This window comes from Balaenoptera acutorostrata, chromosome 18 (assembly GCF_949987535.1).
Source record: "Balaenoptera acutorostrata chromosome 18, mBalAcu1.1, whole genome shotgun sequence".
In the NCBI taxonomy this organism is placed as follows: Eukaryota; Metazoa; Chordata; class Mammalia; order Artiodactyla; family Balaenopteridae; genus Balaenoptera; species Balaenoptera acutorostrata.
The window spans coordinates 14,939,671-14,952,101 of NC_080081.1; the positions used below are offsets into that span (position 1 = coordinate 14,939,671).

At 46.2% G+C, this 12,431-nt stretch overlaps 1 protein-coding gene across 9 annotated transcripts in view; it reads left to right on the forward strand.

Annotated features, from left to right (window-relative positions):
• The window catches only part of ABCC4 (ATP binding cassette subfamily C member 4), a 222,594-nt gene that overhangs the window by 80,616 nt on the left and 129,547 nt on the right, over positions 1-12,431 (forward strand). For 8 of the 9 annotated variants that reach the window (XM_007196842.3, XM_007196848.3, XM_007196844.3 and 5 more), the window contains 4 exons: positions 34-197; positions 1,339-1,464; positions 2,982-3,231; positions 9,775-9,876. In XM_007196842.3, coding sequence (XP_007196904.2) covers positions 34-197; positions 1,339-1,464; positions 2,982-3,231; positions 9,775-9,876 — 642 coding nt within the window. The remainder of the gene's footprint in view (positions 1-33; positions 198-1,338; positions 1,465-2,981; positions 3,232-9,774; positions 9,877-12,431) is intronic. The other variant, XM_057532602.1, reaches the window with a different exon arrangement.

Here is a 12,431-nt window from a genome sequence, read left to right on the forward strand (position 1 = left end):
TTCCTAAGAAGGCTTTGTTTTTTTTCTTTTAAGGTAACGATATTCTTGCACTTTCTGTGGGCAGGGCCACTGCAGGCTATCGTAGTGACCATCCTGCTCTGGATGGAAATAGGAATATCATGTCTTGCTGGGATGGCGGTTCTAATTATTCTTCTGCCTTTGCAAAGCTGCATTGGGAAGTTGTTTTCATCACTCCGGTAAGAGAAACACTGGTTTAAAAAAGTGTTAATATGTAACTGGTAACATCCACCATCTGCTTGATGCTTTTGTTCAAAAACAAAACAAAAATGCCTTCTTTGGTCTCTTTGCATGTGTTGTAGACCCTTTAGGCTTAGCCAGTAGATGCTCCAGCCTTAAGCTGAAGTTTGATCCTGAAGCGGGAAAGGTGACAGCATCCGCTGGCTCCTCCCGGCACCGTACCTGAGCAAGTAGAGTGTCCTTAAGCAGAATGTACACTGAATAGTGTTATTTAAGCATTATTAAATAGTAATGATCTTATAGACTCATTCCAGATGCATCTATTTTTGTTATGCTTGTGTTAGAGACATTTTCAGGTGTGTATATGTTTGCATCTTGCTTTTAATTCAGCATTTCCATTAAGTTATAAGCACCCCAAGGGCAAGATCAATCTTAAATATGTCTTTATAAAGCCCACATTCCTAGCAGCCTATGTGATAGAAAAGTGGCTGGTGATGAAGAGCCTAATGCTGATTAGTTAGGCTTGAAGCAGGTCCCAGAGGGTTGGAGGTGGGTCATTGTCCGGGTTCTCAGGTGAAGCTCATTGAGTTCTTTTGTGTGTGTGTGTGTGTGTACCTCTTCGTGTGGTATTTTTTTTCCTCTACTTGGAATTTCGTTTCCTCTTTTTGCTGTGGAGAGATGTTCCTTATCCTTTGAGGCCCTGTTCCAGTGCTGCCGGGTCTCTGAAGGCTTTCTTGTTCTCCTTTCCCAGTGGAATTAACAGCCCCATCTTTTCTGCTCCCCAGCACTTTACTCCTCTTTTATTACAGCACAGCCACTGTCTTCCTGTTAAGAGTCGGGTGTCTTTCTGCCTTCCCTACCTGACCGTGACATCCCTGGGCAGATGGTTTGTATCTGATTAATTCTGGGTCTTCATTAGCAGATAATGCACGTTCTCCAAGTTACTTCTTGAATTGGGCTGAATGGTTGGCTTCCTAATTGAAGTCTTCTCCATTTCTACTTTGAGTAGGACCTGCCTGTCAGCGCAGAAGAGCTGTAGGGAATCATTTGATCCCTGGTCTCTGGCTGTGCCACTGCTGCTGCTGATAAGGAAAGTTGGGCTGTGGTCACCAGGGCTCATCTCTCACGTCTGTCCCTTAGGAGTAAGACTTCAGCTTTCACAGACACCAGGATCAGGACCATGAATGAAGTTATAACTGGCATCAGAATAATAAAAATGTATGGTTGGGAAAAGTCTTTTGCAGACCTTATTACCAGTTTGAGAAGGTAAGTTTTTGTATATATACAGCATATTTTCATAATTTATCTCTTATTTACTGAATGGTTTAGAAGTCTTATCATGTTTTCACATTAAGGTGAACTTAACTACTATCCACGCCACCCCCAATGCGTGGCAGTGGGGTTAAGTAGAACAGTGGAGACGTCATTTTAACCTGCTCTTCCATTTACCATCTTCTTAAAGGAAAAAAAATATATGCTTCTTACTTATACAGAAATTAAATTCCAAGTATTTCTTTCTTTTTTAAAAAATTTATTCATTCATTCATTCATTCATTCATTTGTTTATTTATTTTTGGCTGCGTTGGGTCTTCGTTGCTGCGCACGGGCTTTCTCTAGTTGCGGCGAGCGGGAGCTACTCTTTGTTGCGATGCGCTGGCTTCTCATTGCCGTGGCTTCTCTTGTTGCGGAGCACAAGCTCTAGGCGAGCGGGCTTCAGCAGTTGTGGCTCACGGGCTCAGTAGTTGTGACGCATGGGCTTAGTTGCTCCGTGTCATGTGGGATCTTCCCGGACCAGGGCTCGCACCCATGTTCCCTGCATTGGCAGGCGGATTCTTAACCACTGCGCCACCAGGGAAGCCCCCAAGTATTTCTTAATAGCACAGATTCCAAATAAACAATGATTTAAGATGTTGGCATCTAAAACGATATTTAAACTAAAAGTATAATTTATGTTAATATAGCACAAATGGGGAGATTATAAAGATTGGGTACTTAATATCGGGCCAAACTTTATGAGTCAGTATTATTCATTCCAAACAAAGCCATAAATATCTTTTTTGCTTTGCTTTATGTTTGTAGAATTTTTTTCCATCTTTGACTTAAATACCTGATGAGGGCTTATACTCCAGCACAGGGTACTTAGAATTCTCCGGCAGCACCCTGTCACCTCTCACCTTGCACCTTTGTGGGTGCCCCTCCCTCTGCTGGGAACACACTCGCATCGTCCTTCTTCTCTGGCCTCCGCCAAGCCCGACTGACTCCAGCTCATCTTCTCAGGGTCCACCTGCGTGTGACTTGCCCTGACTCTACTGCTCCGAGTTACACGCCTCTGCTCTGTGCTCCCGTGGGGGCCGTGCTGGCGCCTCTGCCTAATGTCTTGGTGTCTCACAATTTTGGGGTTGTTTTTTCTATTCTTTTATGAGTTCGTCAACTCCTGGAGGGGATGGGCTGTGTCTTTCTGTCATCAGTGAGGAGCCCGGCATAGGACTTCTGGTTATGAATGGATGTTGACTGAATGTTCAAACCCAGTCTGATTGACCCAAAATGTTTAAAATGTGACACTAAGCCTCTGTTTAGTTGGAAGAGTGAAGTGGTGATGAAGCGTGTGGTCTTTGTGTCGGGCAGGCCCCCGGGTGTGCACTGTGTAGTATCTCCATGATGTGAGGGATGGTTTATCTTCATCTGTGTCCACTCCCTAGGAAGAGGCCACTCACACAGGGCGCTTGAATTCATGTCTTGGATGTTGATGCTTCTTTTAAAATCTATTTCCTACTCTTTTCCAGGAAGGAAATTTCCAAGATTCTGAGAAGTTCCTATCTTAGAGGAATGAATTTGGCATCGTTTTTTGTTGCAAGCAAAATCATTGTTTTTGTCACCTTCACCACCTATGTGCTCCTTGGCAATGTGATCACAGCGAGCCGTGTGTTTGTGGCGGTGACACTGTATGGGGCTGTGCGGTTGACAGTCACCCTCTTCTTCCCTTCGGCCGTCGAGAAGGTGTCAGAGGCAGTCGTCAGCATCCGAAGAATCAAGGTTTGCTGACAGAAAACTTTATTAACTTGTCAGTGGATTTTACCTAAAACGCCTCCTTTTATTTGGTGTCACTGTGTGCCAGTTAGGTGAGATCTAACGCTCTCACTGCCTAAGCTGGTGGTCGTCCCAGAGACTCTTTAGTGCTCCCGTCTTCTGACATAGGGTGCGTTACAAATACCTTAAGAGGCTGCTCATCTACGGGCAGTAGTGTAAGTAGCAGCGGTGCAGGGCTCTTGTCGAGTAATGACTGCAGGACGATTAAGTTGCCTGAAAGTAGGAGAAGCGAACAGATCTCATCTCCTGTGCTCACTCCATTGACGAGGTGACAGCTGTGCTCAGTCCTGGGGTGAATAGGGTTCCTCTCTGGGCCGGGCGGGAGTGAACATGCTGAGAGGTCTCCGTCCCTTGGGCGGGAAGCACGGCCTCAGCCTCACCTCATTCTGTGTGTTTACAAATGGGTTCTTTCCTCCGTGGATGGTTTGCTTGTTGATTTCTGAGCACGCCTTTTCTCCATCGGCCTTTTTGTCCCTGTTCTCTTTTCACTTACGTGTAATCCTATCTCTAGCTGCCCTCTTCCTTTCAAACTTGTGATTTCCACCATACCCACAGTCACTCTCTCTCTCTTTTTAATCTGTCTGTAAATTGCCAGGGGTGAATAATTTACATCACCAAGATAAGAACCTGTAGATATTTAAGGAGTTGTGTGTGTATGAATTGGTGTAAAATGAAGATAAACTGGCTTTGTGAGCCGGCCTGGGCATGAGCTTGAGTGTCTGGGCTTTACAAAACATCTAATTTGTTTTGTTCCTACTTCTCGATAGTGATGGATGGCCAGTAATAGATCTCTTGTGAAGTTAGATAGCTTTGGCTGTGATTTTTATTTGATCATTCAGTCGTCATAAAAGGTGAGTTTTTTTTTTTTTATGATGAAGTTTCTATAGTATAAAAAGCTATTGCCCATAAAACAGATCAGTTATACGGGGTCAGTTCTGCTCCCCTGAATTTATCATTCTTTTTTTCTTTTCTTTTTTCTTTAATTTTATGTATTTATTTATTTATTTTGGGCTGCATTGGGTCTTCGTTGCTGCGTGCGGGCTTTCTCTAGTTGCGGCGAGCGGGGGCCACTCTTCATTGCGGTGCGCGGGCTGCTCATTGCAGTGGCTTCTCTTGTTGCGGAGCACGGGCTCTAGGCACGTGGGCTTCAGTAGTTGTGGCGCATGGGCTTAGTTGCTCCGTGGCATGTGGGATCTTTCCGGACCAGGGCTTAAACCTGTGTCCCCTGCCTTGGCAGGTGGATTCTTAACCACTGCGCCACCAGGGAAGCCCTTATCATTCTTTTTGATGGGGGCTTCTAGCAACACTGTTAAGGGATGGTCCATGCAGTTCAATAAAATTTCTTTTATGGAGCTTTCACATCTTGAAAGAGGACATTTAGGGATATCCTTGAACTGTAGTGACACTCTTAGTGACACAGTAACCTGTCCAGATGGAGGCTTCACACGTGTGTTGTGCTGCTGTGGTTTTGTTATTGCTGCTGCCGCAGCTGCTGTCTTCGATCGCTGCTGCCGCGGTTGCTGTGTGGTCCGGGCACTCCTGAAGCCTTTGCATGTCATCTCATTTAATCCTGATAGCAATTGAATGGGATAAGCATTAGTGTCCCCACTTTACAGATAAGGAAACAGGTTCCTATAACAGGTGAAATAGCTCACCTATCCTTACATAGCTAGTAAATGACAACTAGGATCCTGCCCAAAGCCTGGTTTTTTAAACCATTGTTACATTGCCTTCTTAGTACCTTCTAGCACGTGGAATATCTATTTTAAGGTGTTGTTTTCATCATCTGGTCTTAGTCCGAAGACCTTCAAAGTTTCCATGTTACTTGCAGACTCAGAATTTTAAACTCTAGGCTCCATTGGCAGCTCTGTTTCACAGCGCACGACGCTCCACTCTGGCGGGGGAGCGGGGAGGACGGGTTGTCTGTGTGACCTGTCACATTCATACCTGGTTTGGGCTCACTCTTGTGGGCCCCCTGGGTTGCCTTCTCGTCAGTCCTTGCTTTAAGCAAATGCTGCTGAGCCTCCAGCAGCCCCATGCCCCTCTCCCAGCACTTTCATTCGCACTGATCTAGGGCTTCCATTTGTGTGCAGGGCCAGCCCTGCACGGCCCAGCATCATGTCAAGTCGGGTGATCGTGTCGTGACTCCCCAGGAGTATTCTAAGCCCCTTAACAGGAGAGATGGATTGTGGGCTCCTTTCAGTTTTGGGGCTGCAAAGTCACCTGGAACACTAAGGGGAGGAGAAGAGCAAGAATTTGTGTTCTTCCTTTCCCTGCTTCTCAGTTAGATGTGTTAATGTCTAATTAGAAGATGAGAATGGCAGCAAGAATGGAAGAACTAGGTGAGGTTTGACCATAGACGGGCTGGAGGCGTGGTGGGCACGTAGAGTTTAGAACAGAGTGTGGTTGAAGCCCTGCTGCCCCACTGCCTTCTGCAGCCTGGGACTCAGTAGACTGGATGGGCTATCTTCCCAGATTTCCACTCAGGTCATGTTTGGGGCTCCTAGGAAGAAAACCCACCACCCCTGGCTACCTTGGAGGTGGTGCGATGGTCCCCTTATTTTTCTCTTAGTAATGAAAGGGGACTGAAGGTCTTGGTGTTGAGCTACTGCAATAGGATTAAAAATATCTTGTCTCAACTGCAAAGCACTAAAAGTCTTCAGTGACTTTTACATCCAGTAAAATGTGTCTCTGAGGTTATGTTGTTCACAGAGCTGCTTAGGTTTTCCCCTACCAGCTACTCGGATGTCAGCCTTTTTGGCTGCAGTTCTGACGTTGATACTTTCCTGCAAGACCTGCTCTGGGTCTGCACTTCCTGGCTCTAATGGCAATTTAATTTCACCTTTTTCATCAGCCCGAGTCCTGGGGAAAAATGCAACCAGCACTTCTTGCAACTTTACAAGCTGGTCTCGTGTTGAATGGAGTCTCATTTAACCCCTGGAAGATTGTGACTTCTTTCCCTTCGCAGACCTATTATTTGTAGACAAGTGCTCAATAGATTTAATTCCTCATTTAAGGCATACTTTTTCTTTTTTTTTTTTTGAAAGTGGGGAATTTCTATTCTACCATACATACACTGGATATTGAGGTTTTTTATCTTGGTAACACGCTTAAGGTGAAATTGGAATTTCTGTCTAGACAAGATGTATAACATACACGCATAACCTTTCGCTTGCTGCTGTGTCAGCTCAGACCGTGTAAGGCTGTAGTCACGCAGTCACCGGCTGGACGGATTTGAACAGCCACGTAGTCTGTTTCTTCCCTTAGCCTGATGCCCACGATGGGCCGACTCTGTGCAAGGCTTGGTCTCAGATGGAGTTGGGACTGTGTAAGTGCAGGAATCACCTAGTGTCTCCCCGCTTTATGACTTTATATCCCTATGAGGGTTCAGAGGTAGGGAGGGCAGTGCCAGCCTGGATCCTCCCGAGCTGGTTCCCAGGAGGATTAGCATTTGAGATGGCCCAGAAGGATGGGTGGCATTAGTACTCAGGGTGTCCAGGCAGAGGCCACTTGGGGATGTGGACATAGGTGCTGCTGGGTCACTGGAGGGGGTGAAGCGTGCTGGACACTCTCAGAGGTGCTGTAAGGAGATCAGGAGGGAGTGGTGTTGGGGGAGCGTCGGTGGTGCTGGGGAGGGCTGGGGAAGGAACCAGCAAAAGAAAAGGCGTATCAGTGTTTTAAATGGTTAATAGCAAGTGAGATTCTGAAATTATGTTGTTTCAAGAGGAAAGGAGAATTGGGAGAGGGATGAACTGTGGCAGCACAGGCGAGAGCTGGTACCTGGCTGACGATGGGAGAGGTGCTGTGGAGAGAGAACTCAGGCTGCAGTGGCTGAAAGCCTGCAGAGGAGCCCTCAGACCACTGTCCATCCTGCCTCCTGCCGGACACGGGCTCGCGGCGGGTAGGAGCAGCCGCGCCCAGTGTTCAGGTTCTCAGTGAGCCTGGATGAGAGGAGGTGGGAACGAGAGGATAGCGTCTCCCGCCAGCTGGTCCTTGAGAGAAATGTAAGGGTCTCGTCTTCCTTTTCCTGCACAGAAGCGGGTTTTCATGTTCAGGTTTTTTTTTTTTTTTTAAATAAATTTATTTATATATTTATTTATTTTTGGCTGCGTTGGGTCTTCGTTGCTGCACGCGGGCTTTCTCTAGTTGCGGTGAGCAGGGGCTGCTCTTCGTTGTAGTGCGCGGGCTTCTCATTGCCGTGGCATCTCATGTTGCAGAGCATGGGCTCTAGGCACCGGGGCTTCAGCAGTTGTGGCACACGGGCTCTAGAGCGCAGGCTCAGTAGTTGTGGCGCATGGGCTTAGTTGCTCCGCGGCATGTGGGGTCTTCCCGGACCAGGGCTCGAACCCACGTCCCTTGCATTGGCAGGCGGATTCTTAACCACTGCACCACCAGGTAAGTCCTCATGTTCAGTTTTTGCCAGTTGTTTTGAAGTAGAAGGTTGCAGTCATATTTGTAGCTTTGGGGCATGGTAGACAAGGATGTCAAGGACTTGAAGGGTGTTTATGATGTTTAGGGTAGTAGGTTACTATTCACCTGTTGTTTTCTTTCTCAGACATGCTCACATGGTTGTTTCAGTTCCCCCTGTTTTGTTGGGATTTGATGCCTGTGGGTCCTACAGTGAGCAATGTTAAAGCTGCTTACACAGATAGTTTGTATTTCTCTCATGCAAGCATCCTTGTAAGGCTGTGTATGGGTTTCCTGGGGCTCCTTAACAAAGTAACACAAACCCGGTGGCCTAAAGCCACAGAAATTTGTTTTTTCTCAGTCTTGGAGGCTTGAAGTCTGAAATCAAGGTGTCAGCAGGGTCACGATTCCTCTGAATTCTATAAGGGGGAATCCTTTCTTGCCTCTTCTAGCTATTGGTGGTTGGAGACAAACCTTGGTGCACCTTGGCTCATAACAGCCATCACTCCAGCCTCCGTGTCCATCATCACATGGCTGTTTTCTGCTTGTGTGTGTCTCTGCGTCTCTCTCCTGATAAGGACACCAATCATATTGCGTTGAGGACCCACCCTAGTCCAGTGTGATCTCACCTGAATTGATTACATCTGCAACAACACTATTTCCAAATAAAGTCACGTTTTGAGGTATTTGCGGTTAGGACCCTAACATTTTTTTTTTTTTTTTTTTGGTTGGGGTGAGCAATTCTCTCTGTAACAAGTTCCATGGCTAGTATGATCCTCCAGGGTGTTAGGGACCCAGACGCTTTCTCTCTTGTTGCTCCTCTGCATGTGGCCCTGACCCAGCTGGTGACCTCCAAGGCCCAGGCCGTGGGGTGGATGAAGGTCCCGGACGTTGTCACTTTCCACCGGCCTGGATGTAGTCACATGGCTACACCTATCTGCTCGGGGGGCTGGAGAGAGAGGGCCTCCTTCCAGGCTGCCAGGTGCCAGCTAAAATCCGGGGTTCGTTACCTCAGAAGAACGAGAGCAGATTTTGAGGACAGCCAGCAGTCTCTGTCTGCCACACGTTCACAGTTCTTGGGGTGGGGGGGGGGAGTGGGCAGTGAGGGTGGTATTTCTCTACCACTGTAGCTTTTCTTGTTGAATTGTGTCCAGCATTTGCAGGGCAAGAGGGAGTTTTCCTATATATGATTCTGTTAGTTCAGTAGTGGTTCGCAGGACTTGTTTTGTTCAGCTGAATTGCATTGAATAGCTGTTAAGGGGTGTGAAAATAATAAGAAATGGGAGATGCGGCCATTCCTGCTGTCGAGGAGAGAGGGCGTTGACTAAGGAGAAGAGACAAGTGATTGTGAATAGATGCTTGTAAAGTATTTCTTAAGAGATAGAAACTTAATAAGAGCATTTCATTTTTAGAACAGTGACTCGAGTGATAGTTAATGACAAGCAGTGATTGATTTAACGCGCATGAGGAGTAAAGCAGAGTGTACTTAAGTGCCCAGGGAAAGGTCACGACCCAAAACAGGCAGAGCCAGGGTTTTCGTAGGTCTTGTGTTCCCAGCCTGTCCTGTGCCGCCTGATACCTGCAGGCCTGGGAATGGCCTTCCTCTCTGTGTTCCTAGCAATGTTGCATGGTGCTTGGCACATGGTGGGATTCAGTAAATATTTACGGAATAATTCCCTACCAACTCTTTTGTTTATTGTTAGTAAAACAATAAAAATATCAACCTTTTAAATGTGTTGGAGTTCGGAACCACATTTTCTCCTTAGGGTGGAACCAGTTCACTTGTTAAGAAAGTTGCAAAGACAGCCTCAGGGCCAGGAACTCTTCATTTGTCATTATGTAATACATCTCATACTATACCCTACACTATATGTATACTTTATTGTATGTTATTACAATAGTATATAATATTCCGTATATTACCTAGTCTGTTCTGATGTGAACCTACACTTTAAGTACAGTTGGCAAAATGATATGTAGGCTGTATAAAGTTTTTTACTGCAAATTCCAAGAAAGCAGTTATTTTTGTTCATGCTTTTCTCCTGGAGTTTAAACAATCTGTGTTTTTCCTTTTTTCTGTAGAACTTTCTGTTACTTGATGAGATAACACAGTGCAACCCTCAGCTGCCATCAGGTGGTAAAATGATAGTGGACGTGCAAGATTTCACTGCCTTTTGGGATAAGGTAACACATCCTGTGTATCAAGATTGTGACTGCTAAAAGACAACAGATTTATTGGAGAACTTTGAGGTTTTACACCTGGTGTAAAATATGACCTGCTAACTTACTGAGAGTATGTTATAAAAATTCTCCAAATCAGGAGTAAGGTTTGCAACTAATGGAGATGAAGTGTAAAATCAGCCTAAGACATTTGACATGTTGCTCCCTCTCTCATTTTCAAGAGAACTTTCAAAGTATTAGCACATTTTGACCTTAAAGTCCATATATTTGTAATGTTAGAATTTATATTGATTGTAGAGAAAAAATGATGCAGTATGGAATGGGTTAACTAACAAATATACAACCAGTTGTTACAGACCAGAGGCTTTGGGGAATCAGTGTATATTTTTTGCCTTGATGTTCTCAGATCATCTTATTACATACTGAGGCCATGATTTAGGTCTTTGCTGTGGGGCAGGGTGGGGCTCCCGCATGCTAAGCTTCTTGATGGTTCTGGCTACTTTGGTGGCAGCCAGGGACAGGGAGGCGACAGCAGGAGGGCATAGTGAGCACCAGTGGTTCCCAGTTGAAGGGTTGCACTGTGTGGCAAGCTGACAGGGAGAACTGGTGATTTTACAACACTTGGTTTATTTATGACGTTCAGGCAAACAGGAAAAACAGCAGGGTCCGCTCTCAACACCGCACACCTAGTGCAGCACCCTTTTCCGACGACTGAAACATTCCTGCCTCCCCGGTTCAGTGGTCTTCTGTGGATTACTCAGTAAAACAGAACCCATAACCACAGGAGAGGGAATTCCATGTAGGGAATTACTTATGCAGAGGATGAAAGACGGGGGAAGAAAAAAGCAGAAAGGACAACTGTACAGCCAGGTGAGCAGGTGGCAGAAGGTTTCAGGGACCCAGCTCTCATTCATGAAATCATGGGACTTGGTCTCAGTCTTTAAGGAGACAACCCAACCCAGAGATTAGCAGTGGTGGGAAGCCGCTCCCACCCCCAGGGCTGGAAGGACTCAGACGAGGTGGTGCCTCTACCAGAGGGTCCACCATCCGGCGCAGAGCCCAGGAGCTCGACTGCTGGTGGGAGTGGAGACCACAGTGCAAGCGTCCGGCCCGTGCAGACCCCTCGTGTGTATTCCTGCCTGTCACGCTAAGTGCGGTGCCACTTGCATCCTGTTCACCTACTTCTGATTCAGTACCTGCTTCCCCACCAACAAAACAGTAGTATGTTCCCAAATAAATAAAAATATACCCCCTTAGCTTTCGCACATGGAAACTCTAACAAGGTACCTTATCTGACCTGATAGTTTCTCCTACCTTAATACTGTAGGTTTACCTCCTGCTTGGTATTTCTCATCATAATACACTTGAAGCATTTATGAAAAGCACCATTAAAATTCCATTACGATGGCAACTCTTTGTGAATGGTAACACATACTTTGCATGAAACATTAACAAAATCTCTTATACCAAACTGTGCAGCATTAGAAAATGAGCTGTTTTGTTCTTCTTGCAAGAACGTAATAACACGCTCTCAGACTTCTGTGCAACTTGCGCTGTAGTACAGAGCACCCGATTCTGTGGTCCTGGCCTTGCCTATGGAAGGCTGTGCCCTGTGCTGGTTCAGTAGTAATTAGGACCTGTCAACTTAGGTCATGGGTGAGAGAGCCCTCGGGAGGGGGAGGGGCACAGACCTTGGGGGTTTTTGGAGAGAAGCTGAGTCTGAATGAATCCCCTGCTGGGTTGGGAGGCTGGAGATAGACATGAGCTTTCTAAGGTGCTCCACTATACAGCCAGGTGGGCAGGTGGCAGAAGGTTTCAGGGACCCAGGTCTCATTCATGAAATGATGGGACTTGGTCTCAGTCTTTAAGGTTTAAAATAAATGGTCCTGTGGGAGCCTCCAAGGGACAGGGAGTGGGGCTCAGCTGATGATCCTCGTAAATCCGCATGCCCTGAGCCTGGATAACCAGGAGAGGACAGGCCCCAGTACCATGGGCTGTCGAGTGCTGCCCCCTTCTGGTCATGCCAGAGCAGTGCCCGATCCTGAAGCCTGAACAGGGAGGGAACTCAGTGTCTGGTCCTGACACACTGTGAGGTGTGGTGGCAGCGAGCTGATGTTTGTAGGTGGCCCACTATTTTGTCATCTTAACTGAGTGAAAAGTGGTAAAATAAGAACCCTAAGTTTCAGAGAAGAAGAAAGAAGTGGAGAAGCTTAGATGTTTCTCGTGTATTAAAATCTAGCTTCTTATTGATAGATTTGTAATTCCTGTAACATCTGGGGCTAGTGTTTTGGTGATGAAGAGCCTCAAGCCTGAACAGGGAGGGAAGTCCATGTTTTTTGCCCTGACAAACTGAAGGGCTGCAGCAGGAAGCTGTGTTTGTAGGTGGCTCATTATCGTGTAGTCACAACTGAGTGAAAGGTAGCAAAATAAGAATCCAAGTGTTAATCAAAAAGAAAGGAGTGGAGTAGCTTTAAAAAAATGTCTCGTGTTAAAATATGGGGCTAGTTATTTTGATGATTAAAAATAATTATTTTTTCAGTAGCTGCCTGTATCTATAA